The sequence below is a fragment of the Ramularia collo-cygni genome (assembly GCF_900074925.1).
Source record: "Ramularia collo-cygni strain URUG2 genome assembly, contig: RCC_scaffold17, whole genome shotgun sequence".
Taxonomy (NCBI): domain Eukaryota; kingdom Fungi; phylum Ascomycota; class Dothideomycetes; order Mycosphaerellales; family Mycosphaerellaceae; genus Ramularia; species Ramularia collo-cygni.
The window spans coordinates 448,940-461,561 of record NW_019716271.1 but is presented as its reverse complement, the minus strand read 5'-3'; the positions used below and the strand labels follow the sequence as shown (position 1 = coordinate 461,561).

Genomic DNA, 12,622 nt, shown 5'->3' with positions numbered 1-12,622 from the left:
TAACATCCAAAGGTGTCATGCTCTCCTCTGTGATGCGTGATGTTCCCGCCCATAGCTGCGGATCCATGCCGGTGCGATATATTTCAGAATGAGTGCTCAAAGAATGCTTGTGCCACACGGGGCAAATTACCACATTGGATAACTGTTCGATTGGAGGGTCTGTTGCCTCTCCGTAGCATCGAGAACGCGAGCCGTTCCTCGTGTAGTAGTGTACAAGATGGCCAAGTGTATGCCCTCCTGGCGGGCTCGTCATGCCATGTACTTCCGCAGAATCAAATTGCTTCGCTTCACTTGTGCGAAACCTGTGTGCAAACGCTCAAAATGCATCATATCCGCTGAAACGCAATCAAATGTAAATCAAAGTAGAGATTCGGCTAATAAGGCCGCTCTCCGCTAGAGCCAGACGCAAAGTCTGGCCTGGCAGTACCAACAAAGTCTTGGTGGTCGTCAATCACAGTCTCATGTTCACTGCTGCGCGGAAGCCTGGTATTGCGGTGCACCACGAGGAAATCCAGGCCAGCGATGTATGGGTGTCATTTCTTGAGGCTGGTTGCCGTCAAGCCAGAGATTCTGCGATACGTACGGCAGGCGTCCAGCATGTTGAATTGGCTTCCCAAGTGGCTGATAATGCATTTGGTTGAGCTCCACATCATGGACACGGCTCTGCATTGCTCCCGATGGTGGTGGATACAAGAGTGTGGACACGTTGTGGACCGGCCGATAAGGAGAGTTCCGTTGCTGCAAAAAGTATGACGGTGAAATTTGACTTGGTGGGTGCAGTGCAACAGCAGACTGTGGCAGCCCGCTGGATGGTGAAGTTCGGTTCTGGTGGGCGTGCGAGGACGGGCCTGCTGATGGAGTAACTTGAGGCAGACCTTGGGAGCCTCCATTAGGATAGGCCATGGCCATTGCCCGGGCAGGTACCTGAAGCGGAGGGAGCTGGTGACCGGACGTTGGTTGAGAGTACGCGGAACTCTGGGAATGCGGCATTGGAAGGTTTGGAAGAGTGAGACGTGGGATCGGCGGTCCAATCACTGGCTGCGCTGGCATGGTTGAATATCGATGAGGTGAAGTTGAGTTTTGATTTCCGTTTGCGAACCTCTTCGATGGCGGCTCACACGTCAACTCGTCATGACTTCGCTTCCTGGTCCTTGGTTGCATGGACCCATTGTTGACATCGTTGTAGCGGGTAAGCGGTGAAGGTACAGGAGTTGGACCAGGCTGAGCAAAGTTACCATGAATGGTGCCGGGTTGTACAGATTGTCCATTGAAAGGTGGCGACGCCTGGTTCGAGCTAGGAGGAGATGGTAAAGCCGCAGGTACGTGGAGCAAAGGTGCTTGTGGAAGTACTGGCATATGACCATTCCCGCCGGATGACCTGGTCGCTGTCYCGAAGAATGCCGCGAATTTTCCCAGGAGCGTCTGCCATTCTGCCCAATCCTGCTCAGATGTGGAAAGGCAGTACTTCATGTTACTCAAGAACTCAACCTCCATAATGTRAACCTCTCCCACATTGATCCCAGATACCTCAGCCCAGGTCTTGTTAGTGTAGGTGTTATCGTCGAGGAACTTGTTTCCCAGCATGAGTGCAACAGTGAGCAGCCTGTATTCGCTCCCCGGCTTCCCTCGTACGGTTGGGTTCTGCTTCTTCAGCCGGTAGACGAAAAGAAGGGCGAGCAGCACGACGTTTTGTGCTACACATGTTGTGGACAGAATTGTCGTGACCCATTTCCGGAAGCCGGTCGTTGGTTTGACATCTGGTGAGAGCGGAAGTGGGTGTACGTGAGGACCGGCCGATTCGGCAACTTCGCGGAGCACATCTGCTGATTCAAACCAGAACAAACATGTTATCTGCATCCAGAGTCAGCCATGCCATTTGCCAGAGTGCCCCAAGGTTCATCTCACCTGTGCTGCAAGTTCAGCCAGGCTGCCTCCGCTGTCATTGACGGCTCGTGGGATTTGAAAGTTGGAAGCTATAACGCTGCTTCTTCTCTCCGGAACAGGCGAGCTCGGGATGTTGTGTGGCCGGTTGTCCGCCGGTGGCATGTACTGGGCAGCCGCATGGCTTCGGTATGTAGCCATGTGCTCGTTGTATTGCGGTGCATGCTCTTGCTGGTAGACCTCCGGCCTGTATGCGGATCGAACTTCGCTCATTGGTCCGGTTGCAGCCGAACGGTGCTTTGAAGTGTTGCCCAGAGGCGATGAAGGTCTTTTCGATACGCGGAAGGGATCATGAAATCGAATCATGTGAAGCGGGCTCGCAGTGATTGTTGTCATGAGTGCAACGTGACTGAAGAAATGTGCGTGGTAGCGAGCATGAGGTCAGGCAGGCAGGAATGTGAAGAGACTAGGATGTGGATGGYCAGAGTGAATGGAGAGAGAGGGGACGATGAGGTGACTTGAAGATGAAAGCAAGAAGTGACGATGAGGTGGGCCAGAACTGGAAGTGAGACAGGCAATAGGACATGAGGTTTTTGGCCATGGAGCCGTCCATCCTTCAACGGCAAGAGTCGATTGCTTGGTACCTCCTAGTGTGCACTCACACACAAGAAGCAAGGGAGGCGATGCGCATGCAGGAAGAATGCAGCGACTTGCCGGCGCAAGAGGTTCGTCAGTCCCCATTAGCGGGCCCTAACAACGAGCATGGCGCCGTTCCAGAGCCTTTGGTGCAGCAGTCCACCGACGCCAGCGCGCGGGCCAGCACGCGAAGCTCAAAGGTAAGTTGAGGGTGARTCATCCATCACGCGGCTGATCCCAATCGATGAAGCCGGTGAGGAGGAGTGGCAGACTCATGGACGCCCAAGCTTCGATTCTAACGAAAGACTGACACCAGCTCGTGTCGCCAATCGATGCCCATGCAGCTAATTAAGCGGGCAAGGGCCAGGAGTGGACCTGCGGAGGGCGGACGGCCGCGCATTCCAGGGAAGGAGACAGGTGGTTCGCGGAAAGACGGATCTCGCAGGCCAGTATGAAGCTGTACCACGGACTCCAGGGGGTTTGCCCGTCTCTTCTAACTCTGGGCTAGGGCGCTTTTGCTTCCTGGACCTCGCAGCGCAGCGCGTGCGGGACAGAGCGCTCGGTCGGGGCTGGGCGTTGACTTTTTGCGGGCTTGTCTGCCCTGCCCTGCCAACCTGAACCCGCCCTGCGTGGTGGGCTGGGCAAATTCAAAGCTGGCTGCTGGCAAGGCCGGAGCCGCGGACAGCCTAGCTCGTACAGTACCAGCGCCAGGCCTCGGATCTACGAATTCTGACACGGCGTGCACCTCATTCCACACACCGTGACCGAGCCAGCCAGGCTCATCCCATCAATGCCCGTTAATCTGCCTGCTGCACGGTGGTGTGCGGGCGGCGAGCTGCCCGTGTATCACCAATCACCGCGTAGCGGCCTCGGCGGGTGCTGACTCTTTGTGAAGCGTGAGATGTGATGCGAGATTGAGAAAGCACGCCGACCCTTCCTTCTCTCGTCAGGGCGCCGTTGCGCAAAACTCTCCACTCGGGGATGAGAGGCACCAACAAGTCATCGGTCGGTTTGGAGCTCTGACAATACGTCTCAAACCTTCCAATCTCCTCGCCCATCCGCTGTTCCGTCATCAACTGACCATCTACCTGATGGATGATGATTCGTGTCATTGGTGAGGGCGGTACATTATTATTAATCTTCGCCACGCTCTTACGCACAGCCAACACTGGTCAGGTCCGACATCTGTGATCCATCATTCCGAGTGCGCTTCGTACCGCCTGTAACCTGCCTGTACAAGGTTTGGCGCTCCCGAGCGCTGGGAATGCTCCAACTCTGGGCATCAGAATTTAACCCTGCGCATGCCTGCTCAAACGAGTGCTTCGATGAGGCGCTGAACTTAGCGGATGGCCTCGTCTCAGTCTCAGTCTACCGTACGGCCTCATGGGGCAACCAAGAAGCAAACGGAGCCTGTGTTCACAGCCGCACATTGTGCACGATTGCATCGCTTCATTGTCGCGTCTCACGGCGCAACCGATCAGCGACCCGCATTCGACGATCACGAAGCATCGTGACACCGAAGGGACACGGGCAAAAGCATGCCTCAACCTTGCGTATTGGTGGCTACCTCGAGTGCAGGCAGCCAGATACCAAGTCCAGTCGCGGGCACAAACCCGCGATGTGCCCAGCGAATCCAGACGTCGCACAGTGCCGGCGCTGCGGCCACTGCCACGTCCACTCATTTTGGGGCTGCTAACCTAAGCTGCTAGTTGGATGAGACAGCTTTCCACCTCGTGGGTGGGCTGGTGATATAATCAGAAACTTTCTTATCGAAACGCCGTGCCGGAACAACGTCCCAGCACAGAAAAAGGTGGAGGCGCTGCTGTTGGCGCTGTTGCTACCCGCCAGCGTGCAGTAGTCTCAATTCTGAACTTGCAGACAACATCTTCTTGATTCTGGTTCGACGCTGAAAAGAGACCAAGGTACATGTCCAGCGCAGGGTGTTGTTTGCCGCATATCCACAACGAAAGCCCTGCAGCACGGAGTTCAACATCGTTGCGCCCTTCCTTGTACCAAAACATTGTTCGAACATCGGTGAAGCGTATCGGCACGGTTTGCCTTGTCGGCGAAGTCACTTGGCGATCGTGTCGACCATCCTAATCCTGCTAATCCTGCAATGGGAACCTTTCCACATCTGTTGTTCCAAAAGAGTGGGTACAGATCAACCGCGGCCGCGATGAAGCGTCATCTTTACCCTCCATCACACACACTTTCCCACAGCTGTCTGACTTTTTGTTGCAAACGAAGCTTCACCGCCCTGCAGCATGATCACTCGCCGCCAAACATCTCCCCGATGTGCGAGACGTTTGACATACATGGGCCTCTCTGTCATGGGAGGCGCAGGAGCGCTGCTCCGCACGGGCTCGTAAAGGTCAGCCACACCCTCTTACGCTTCGGCCGACGGCCGTTGCACTTTACGCGTTGCCCATCGGACACCCGCGGCGAGACGTGCAGGATTCGTGTCCAAAGTGCATGCATCCCGCTAGTCCCCACTTTGCACGCTCGCGGCAGATTCCAAGACGTCGCAGCCACTTGCACCGTGGCACGACGTTGCGGCAGGCTGTTCTCCACAAGGTAGAACTCATCACAGTGATTCACGCGCTACAAATTTCCATACGATACGTTGGCGCCACGACCAAGGCTGTGCTTCGGCGTCCAATTGTGATTCCTCCCCTCATCAGTGATCGGAAGGACGACYCCTTTGCGGGTTCATCCTCCCCAGCTCGGGCGTTTGACAAAATTGACCGCCCCTGGAATTGATCATCAAGGCATCCACATCTGACAACGGCCTCTGACTGATCTTTTTTGGGACGATCCGTTCGACTCGAGCTGGCGCAACTTGCTTTGATGCGGTCGTCGTCGGTGGTATGCACGAACCAAATACTCTTCTTTTGCCTTTGATACATCCACTTCAGGGGAGTTTCAATGTGGAAACTTGCTGTGAAGATCCAGCCGAGCTGTCGCATTTTCGTCATATGGAATGCTCTTCCCGATTCCCGACTTACATGATGAGGGAGTCCTGACGTCCAAGCTGTGAAGGCTAATGCTCGGCGGTCCAGACTATTACCTTAGCCGCTCCTTCCACTGGAGTTGGACGCCGGCTAGAGCGTGGCGACTTCATTACAAGGTGCATCATGCTCTYGCATCGAAGTGAAACGATTCCATGTCGAACCGATGGTGTTGTCGAGCTAGGTTCCTCATCCACTTACATCATGACAGATTCAGCTTTTTCTAGGATGGCTCGCTGCAACCTCCACTCCAATGCATCACAAATGGATGGAGCACTGCGGTTTAGGTATCCTCTAGCAAGGATCGAGGTCGCAGTGCGTGCAGATCGCCGAACTTGCACCACAACACGATGCTTTGTGCGAGGTGAGCTTGTGGCCTCGCTAGCCATCGTCCAGATGCTAGCCTCCACGGGAAGCGTTGATGGTGCGGGCAGCGGAACTTTTCTGAGCATTCGACGCTTGTCATASATCACTCTATCTCACACGAAGGACAGGGCACGAACGCAGGCTCGTCAGTCTGGCTCCCGAGGTTCGGGCTCATGGATGCAAATTGTTCAAAGAGGCGTCGTCAATCATCATTCCATTCGGGCTGATGTCGGTTTCGGGGGAATGTTATCATTCGTGGTCCGCATTTCACAATTTTCGTTCCGTTGGATCTTCAAATCTTGGGCACACCGTCGGAGAACCAAGATTTGTGCCGCGCGTATGGTGGTGTTGACTGGCATTCATTAACTCCGTGTGCAATCTTTCGATTCACAGAGCTTTGGCTTTGATACCGGCAGAATTGTGGACCATCATCACCGCTCGGTTGGAGTCACGATGCATGAGGATGTTTGTTGAGAATGCTGGACATCAAATGATGAAAGCTTGTGATTTTCAACGCAGTAGCCGGACAGGTCCGGTGCCACCACTATCAAAAGCATGGGAAAACCAATACTTGGCCGAAGCTCCACCTGGACAGGCGTACCACCGGTCACGGCATGAAGCAAAATATGCGGGCGAATGAGTTTCGAGCCCGTGCCAGGAATATCCTGCTTCCAGTTACAGTCACGGTTCACCTCCTCATCGATGGCATAGAATGCGACTGTGTCCATCGCTATTTGTGACACAATCTGCTTGCCGCTCGCAAGCCACTTTACACTTTGGACATCCACCCGCACTGATTGTCAGCCACGCATATCGCGCCTAGCAATAAAAGGAGCCCTGCATCGACACGGAAGGCCGGTGGATTTGGACAAGATAATTTGCTTTGTGWTCTGTACTCGCCGAAACGGTCAGGATGAGCCAAGCAGGCGAGACCTACGACTGTTTATTTCGGAACATGGCGCGCGGTGGCATCAACGCAGCGATGTGAACTCGTATTGCCTGCCACGTTCCGCCTCGCCGGTCGTGCGGCAAGTTGAGTTTAAGTGCCCCGGTGAGAGGCCGTCGTATGGTGCGAGAACGGTTGCGAGGAGTATCAAAGTCTCAATGTGACAAAGAACGAGTTGGCCTAGGGATCACCTCCTACTTTAGGCTTGCGTGTCCGATGTTGTAGTGCGAGGAGAAGCCGGCAAGTACATGTTGTACATCACCGATCAACCCCGAAGCGGTCGTGGTAGGTTGGTCTGTCAGGTTTGTGCTGGCTACCTATGTGACTTGAACTTGAGCTTAACGTTGCTACCCGTTGAGCCAGCCACGGCGACGCAGCTGGATGGAGTAGGACAACGGAGTGTAGGGAGGTGTTGCATGGTTATCCGATCGACCGTGGACTGCTTTGAACGCCAGCGTCCTCAAGACGTGTCGCCCCGCGACCGATCACAGAGGGCTTCCGTAGTGACCGAGAGTCGTGACAAAGCCGAGAAGCAGCAGATGGCTATTGGCATGGCAGCACTGCGACCCCATCGTCTGGTGCCATCGTCTGGTGGGTGCTTCAGCCTCGTACGATAATGTGCGCATCGGCAATTGTACCTGGCTGACCAGCCACTATCGTGTTGCAGCGATGATCCGTCCTCGATCGGATAAGCGTTGCAGAATTGTGAGGAGGACCTGTCCTACTTCATATCAGTCCTCTGATTGTCAACGTCACTGTCGTTAGTCATAGCAACGAGCACCTCCTGACGAAAAGCCCTGACGCTGTTGCCACAAGGATGAAGATGCGAAGCCATGCAATCGGATATCGAATGTACTGTTCTTGAGATCCCATATGATGGACATGCGGTCCCAATAATGTTATACACGTATCTACAACTACCATATCCGGTTATCGGCCCGTTGCTGTGTCTTTGCTGCCTTGCCCGGCATCTTCTTCATATCCTTCTTCCCGGCGCCGGGCGTCTTGAAGAACAAGCTGGGACCATGGCCGTCTGCGACCAAGTGGCTYAAATACCCTCGGTGGGCCGAATCACGGTAGTACTCCAGGTCCTTTCTGCTGGTTGGATCAGGCAACCTGAAACGATACTTCTGAGCTTGCGTCGATGTATCTGCGGATTTCTCTACCCCCTCTGCTTGTGCGGGTGGTGTAGCCGGACGTGACTGGAGGCTGTTGATAGGATCCATATCGCCCTTCATGATCTTCTTGATGGCAAAKTTGGTGTAGTAGCGCGTAAGGACTGTTCCACCCAGCTTCTCCACCGCACTGATGGCTTCTGCACTTGCGCGCGAAACCACGATGTTGATTGGTGTGGTAAGCTCTTCCTTCCCTCGTGCGAGTAATTTCACGCCATCTTTCACGCCATGCAGACAGCGCGATTCGTTCAGCTCTCGCAGGGTTATTGGCCGTGTTGGGTCCAAGCGGCCCTGGTTGATCCAGTACTGTATGCGATTCAGATTGACCTTGCTCATATCAACAGAAAAGCTATCATCGGGTCAGTATTGCTATCTTGATACGGTGACTGGCGCCACATGATCAGGAGACACTCACTGGTTGTCGAATCCTCGAKGGCCAGCGACGACCCAGTCGGGCGTCTGCCCGCCATTGAACCCAACTGGCACTTTTCCATGTGCCCTTTGACCCTTGATACCGCGTCCAGATGTCTTTCCCTTGCCACTGGCCGGTCCTCGTCCACGGCGAATCTTCTTGTTGTATGAGCCTTTGGTGTCGGAAAGGGAGGAGAGAATGGAAGCTGCGCGCTGCTGGTTGATGAACGGGTACAGGAATGGCGCCAGCGGCTGATAGGACTGCTGGCAGGGAATCGAGACACCCGGCCGGCGGAGCAATTGTAGTCGTGGAGGCATGGCCGCGATGCCGTCGATGCGGAGTGTGCTCGTTGATGTCGGCTGTGCCCAAATGTCAGGTCGTCTGTCYGCTGTTCGAGCACGGACATGTCCGCAAACTCTAAAATTGGCGACCTTTGTGCATGGCTAGTGGCACACTCCTGGCTACCGTACGGAGACGCTCCAAGATCCTTCTTGGGCGTCGGTTCGGATGGATGTCTCTGAAGAAGAGATGACGTGGAAGATGTTCCTTGTTGGCGTACATACATTGCCACGCAGTTTGTTGCGTGAACACAAGAACCAGTGTATCTTTGGATGTGAGTCACAAGGGTGAAGATTTAACACTGAGGCAGAGGTGAAAAATCCAACAGGACATGTAAATATGCTCGCCACACGAGCGCATTGATATTAGAAACACACGTGTTCAACCCCAAAACATCACCGGTATTCGTGCTCGTAGCTGTATGGACAGATACCAAAGGGTCACTGTCTCACACGATCGATGTGCTACCCCAACCCTAACCCTGATGGCTATACAACTCACGAGGATCATGCCGACTTCACGACAGCATTCCAAAGCACTACCTACGACCGAGCCGAGACAGTCGTGGAGGTTCGGGAACCTCCACCTGTAACGCTATGCTCAATGCCTGCCGTTGTCATGGTTGTAAAAGCTGGCTTGGCTGCAGAGAAGCCATTTCGAGATGGCAAAGGTATGGCCCGCCTGAGCGAAGGCAATGCCTAAGCTCGTATTAGTCGAGCATTCATCCCACCGCTCGACTAGGTAGCGGGAGATCGAGAGCCAGTTCCGCGGTGCTTTGTGCAAGGTGAAGATACTGTGTGGGATCAGATATTTCCGACCCGAGGAGGCGCTGCGTCCAAGGATCTCTCAGCAAGCTTCTGCTTGCTTACCAGCTTCTTATGAGTTTTGCTTCGAGTATGCTGCTGCCACTGTACAGGAGTCACGCAAGTGACATCACAGGCCGTGCAATGTTGCTTTGTCCAGAATTCCGGCCTCGCAGCAAGGTCATAGTCTCGTTTCGGAACCAGCAGATCAGCAGCGAGGGGCGAGAGAGATTCCGGCAGAGGCATATCCTCAGCTTGAACGAACTGGCTCATCAGTTCCAATGCCGGATGTACTACAGTCTCATTGTAAGCCGCGACATCAGTCCCATCTAGGAGATAGAGCTGCCTGTCCAACTTTGCCTCGACCAGTGCGTTGACGAGCTTGATCCTGATCCACTTCAACTGTCGCTTTGCATACTGCCGTGTTGCGATCTTGGTCCTTTCCACAGCATCGAGCTTCAGAGCTTCAAGACGCTGCTCATCGCTGATACCCGCCTTCAAAGCGGCGGAGTACTCCTTGAATTCCTTGTGCCCAATGCTGACCCAAATCCCTCTCGTCTGGTCGGGGGCATGACCGTTTGCGGTTTCAGAGTCGGCAAAGTTATCGAGCGATGCTACTTCTTGAAGCAAGCCAGAGTCGAGCATTTTGTCTACTCGTCCATCCAGGCGTGCTCGTAGTGCTTCCGGCTCTGAGTTGATCCAGAACATCAAAGTCGGGAAGCGCATGCTTTCCACTTCCCCAGACTGTGGTTCATCAGGCTCGCTGTTTCTGCGCTGCCTTTGCTCGTTGTATATCTCGGACGCTTTTCTACCAGTCTGTAGATAGATCTCTAGACTACGCTTAATCTTTCGCCTGTCATTTGGATGCCACCTCTCTGCCATGGCTGGATCGACCCTGCTTAGCTCTGCCAGTAGTGTTTCAGTCGATTCTTGCAGGATAGGCCACTTTTCTGCGGTACTGTCCACGAATTCATGCTTGGTGTGTTCATCATCCTGTTCAGTAAGACGATCTCGAAACAGCAGACTTTGTGTGTAGTAGTGTGTTCCTCCCACCAGGATTGGCAGTCTTCCTCTTGCATGAATCTCTTCAATTATCTTCAAAGCATGTCGAACAAAGGTTCCTACCACCCACGTCTGCTCGTGAAGTCCTATGCACCCCAGAAGATGATGAGGAATGCCTTGTTGCTCCTCCACAGTGATCTTGTTCGTAATTATGGGTAGTCCGGTGTATAACTGCATGGCATCGCCATTGATGATCTCGCCGTTGTAGCGTTTTGCTATCTCGACTGCTAGCTGTCTGCGGTGGTCAGCGGCTTGTATCATTGTCATTGGAGAGCTCAAGGAGCATACCTACGATTTCCCGGTTCCTGTCGCCCCGATGACCGCAATCAGCGGATTACGAGGCGGAGCTCGTGTCATGTTTGTAATCGGTCTGATCCAGCGCTGCCCGTGCAGCATTGGACTTAGCCGGCACTTGAATTACTGGATRTATCTTCGCTGCTTCCCCTCGCGGATATGTGGGACAGAAGAGATGGTGCGATGGCGTGCCCGAATGGTCTTGATCATCGTCTTGCTAATACGCGATTGTCCTCGATTAGCGCGGTCATGCTATTTTGCTGAATGAAGATATATTGGTCGAGGTGATATCACTTGCAGGGCGTGACGACGGACCTAAATTTGCATGTGAATGATGTGCGGGGACATCCGACGCAAGGGCGATTGGATGACGCATTATGCATATAAAACCTTGTCTTTGTCCCTATTATTCGTTGCAACACAAGACGCACATTGGTCTCTCATACCACTTCCTCTGAAAGATATATCAAAATGCCGGCAACAGGACCTCCGACCATCGCGACTCGCGAGCTTCACTACGCCTTCCCGGACGGCAGCAAAGGTTTGCAGGACATCAACCTCGATCTTCCCGCGAATGCGAGATGTCTTCTCATTGGTGGTGAGTATCATCATCCCACGATTGAACGTCCCCTGCTAAATCCTCAGAGCGAATGGCGCTGGTAAGACGACCCTCCTGCGTCTCCTCTCCGGAAAGCGGATGGCACCATCCGGCACCGTGAGCGTAGCATCAGTCGACCCTTTTGACACTGGCTTGGAAGGTGTCACGTATCTAGGTAAGACATCAGTGACGAGCACTGCATGATAGCCCGAAGCATTACTCGAGCTACATGTAGAATTCTCCCAGTCGACTTTCCGCAGACATCGCTGACCTATAAAAGGTCTGGAGTGGGTTTTGAATCCAATCGTGAGGAGTGATATCGCCGTCCCAGAGCTGTTGAAGTCTGTTGGAGGTGATCACTATCCGGAGCGCCGTGACGAGCTGGTGAAGATTCTGGATGTTGATCTCTCATGGCACTTGCATGCCGTCTCCGATGGCGAGCGTAGACGAGTGCAACTCTGCATGGGCCTGCTTCGACCCTGGACCGTCCTGTTGCTGGATGAGATTACCGTGGACTTGGATCTTCTGTCTCGCCACAACTTCTTGCAGTTTCTGAAACAGGAGACCGAAACCCGTAGTTGCACCATTGTCTATGCAACGCACATCTTGGACAACTTGGCCCAGTGGCCTACTCACTTGGTGCACATGTCGCTGGGTAAAGTCAAGAAGTGGGGCAGCATTAATGATTTCGAAGTCCCAATGACTGAAGGCGGCGTGGATGGAAACAGTAGACTAGGCCATCTGGTCATGGGATGGCTGCGCGAGGATCTCAGCGAGAGAGGCCCCCGAAACAACCCTGGATCCGATGGTAAAACATACCAGAGTCTTGTAAGCGTGAATCGACATTCCCTCAGAGCATGACTAACACTGTGTAACAGGAAGGTAAAGGTGGTTATGGAGATGAGAGCAAGGCCAGGAAGTGAGACTATGGAGTACGCGAATTTCTGCAGACGACATTGCGCTCATTGGTGGGTCAAGTCTAAGATTTGGGGGTTTCAACACGACAGCGAGGTATTTAGCGTAGGCGCAAGTACGAAGAAGAATCAATTATCAGTCTTGACAGCACTCGCCCATAAACCGGGCACTGAAAGAGGCGGAAAGA

General features: G+C 53.8%; 4 protein-coding genes; 1 reads left to right on the top strand and 3 right to left on the bottom strand.

The window, feature by feature from the left end:
• Nucleotides 1–465: 465 nt before the first annotated feature.
• On the bottom strand, nt 466–2,277 carry RCC_09351 (uncharacterized protein; the record flags this gene model as incomplete). XM_023774593.1 has 2 exons in its annotated part: nt 466–1,851; nt 1,906–2,277. The coding sequence occupies 2 exons, from the start codon at nt 2,275–2,277 to the stop codon at nt 466–468; spliced, it is 1,758 nt and encodes a 585-aa protein (XP_023630361.1).
• A 5,477-nt stretch (nt 2,278–7,754) lies between these two features.
• RCC_09350 (related to MVP1 protein) lies at nt 7,755–8,741 on the bottom strand (the record flags this gene model as incomplete). XM_023774592.1 has 2 exons in its annotated part: nt 7,755–8,361; nt 8,428–8,741. The coding sequence occupies 2 exons, from the start codon at nt 8,739–8,741 to the stop codon at nt 7,755–7,757; spliced, it is 921 nt and encodes a 306-aa protein (XP_023630360.1).
• Nucleotides 8,742–9,566: 825 nt separating this feature from the next.
• RCC_09349 (related to tRNA isopentenyltransferase) lies at nt 9,567–10,805 on the bottom strand (the record flags this gene model as incomplete). The annotated part of the gene is made up of 1 exon (XM_023774591.1): nt 9,567–10,805. The coding sequence occupies one exon, from the start codon at nt 10,803–10,805 to the stop codon at nt 9,567–9,569; it is 1,239 nt and encodes a 412-aa protein (XP_023630359.1).
• A 588-nt stretch (nt 10,806–11,393) lies between these two features.
• On the top strand, nt 11,394–12,443 carry RCC_09348 (probable ABC-type transport, ATPase component/CCR4 associated factor; the record flags this gene model as incomplete). XM_023774590.1 has 4 exons in its annotated part: nt 11,394–11,520; nt 11,570–11,695; nt 11,801–12,348; nt 12,399–12,443. 4 exons carry the CDS (start codon nt 11,394–11,396, stop codon nt 12,441–12,443), a joined length of 846 nt encoding a protein of 281 aa, XP_023630358.1.
• Nucleotides 12,444–12,622: the final 179 nt, after the last annotated feature.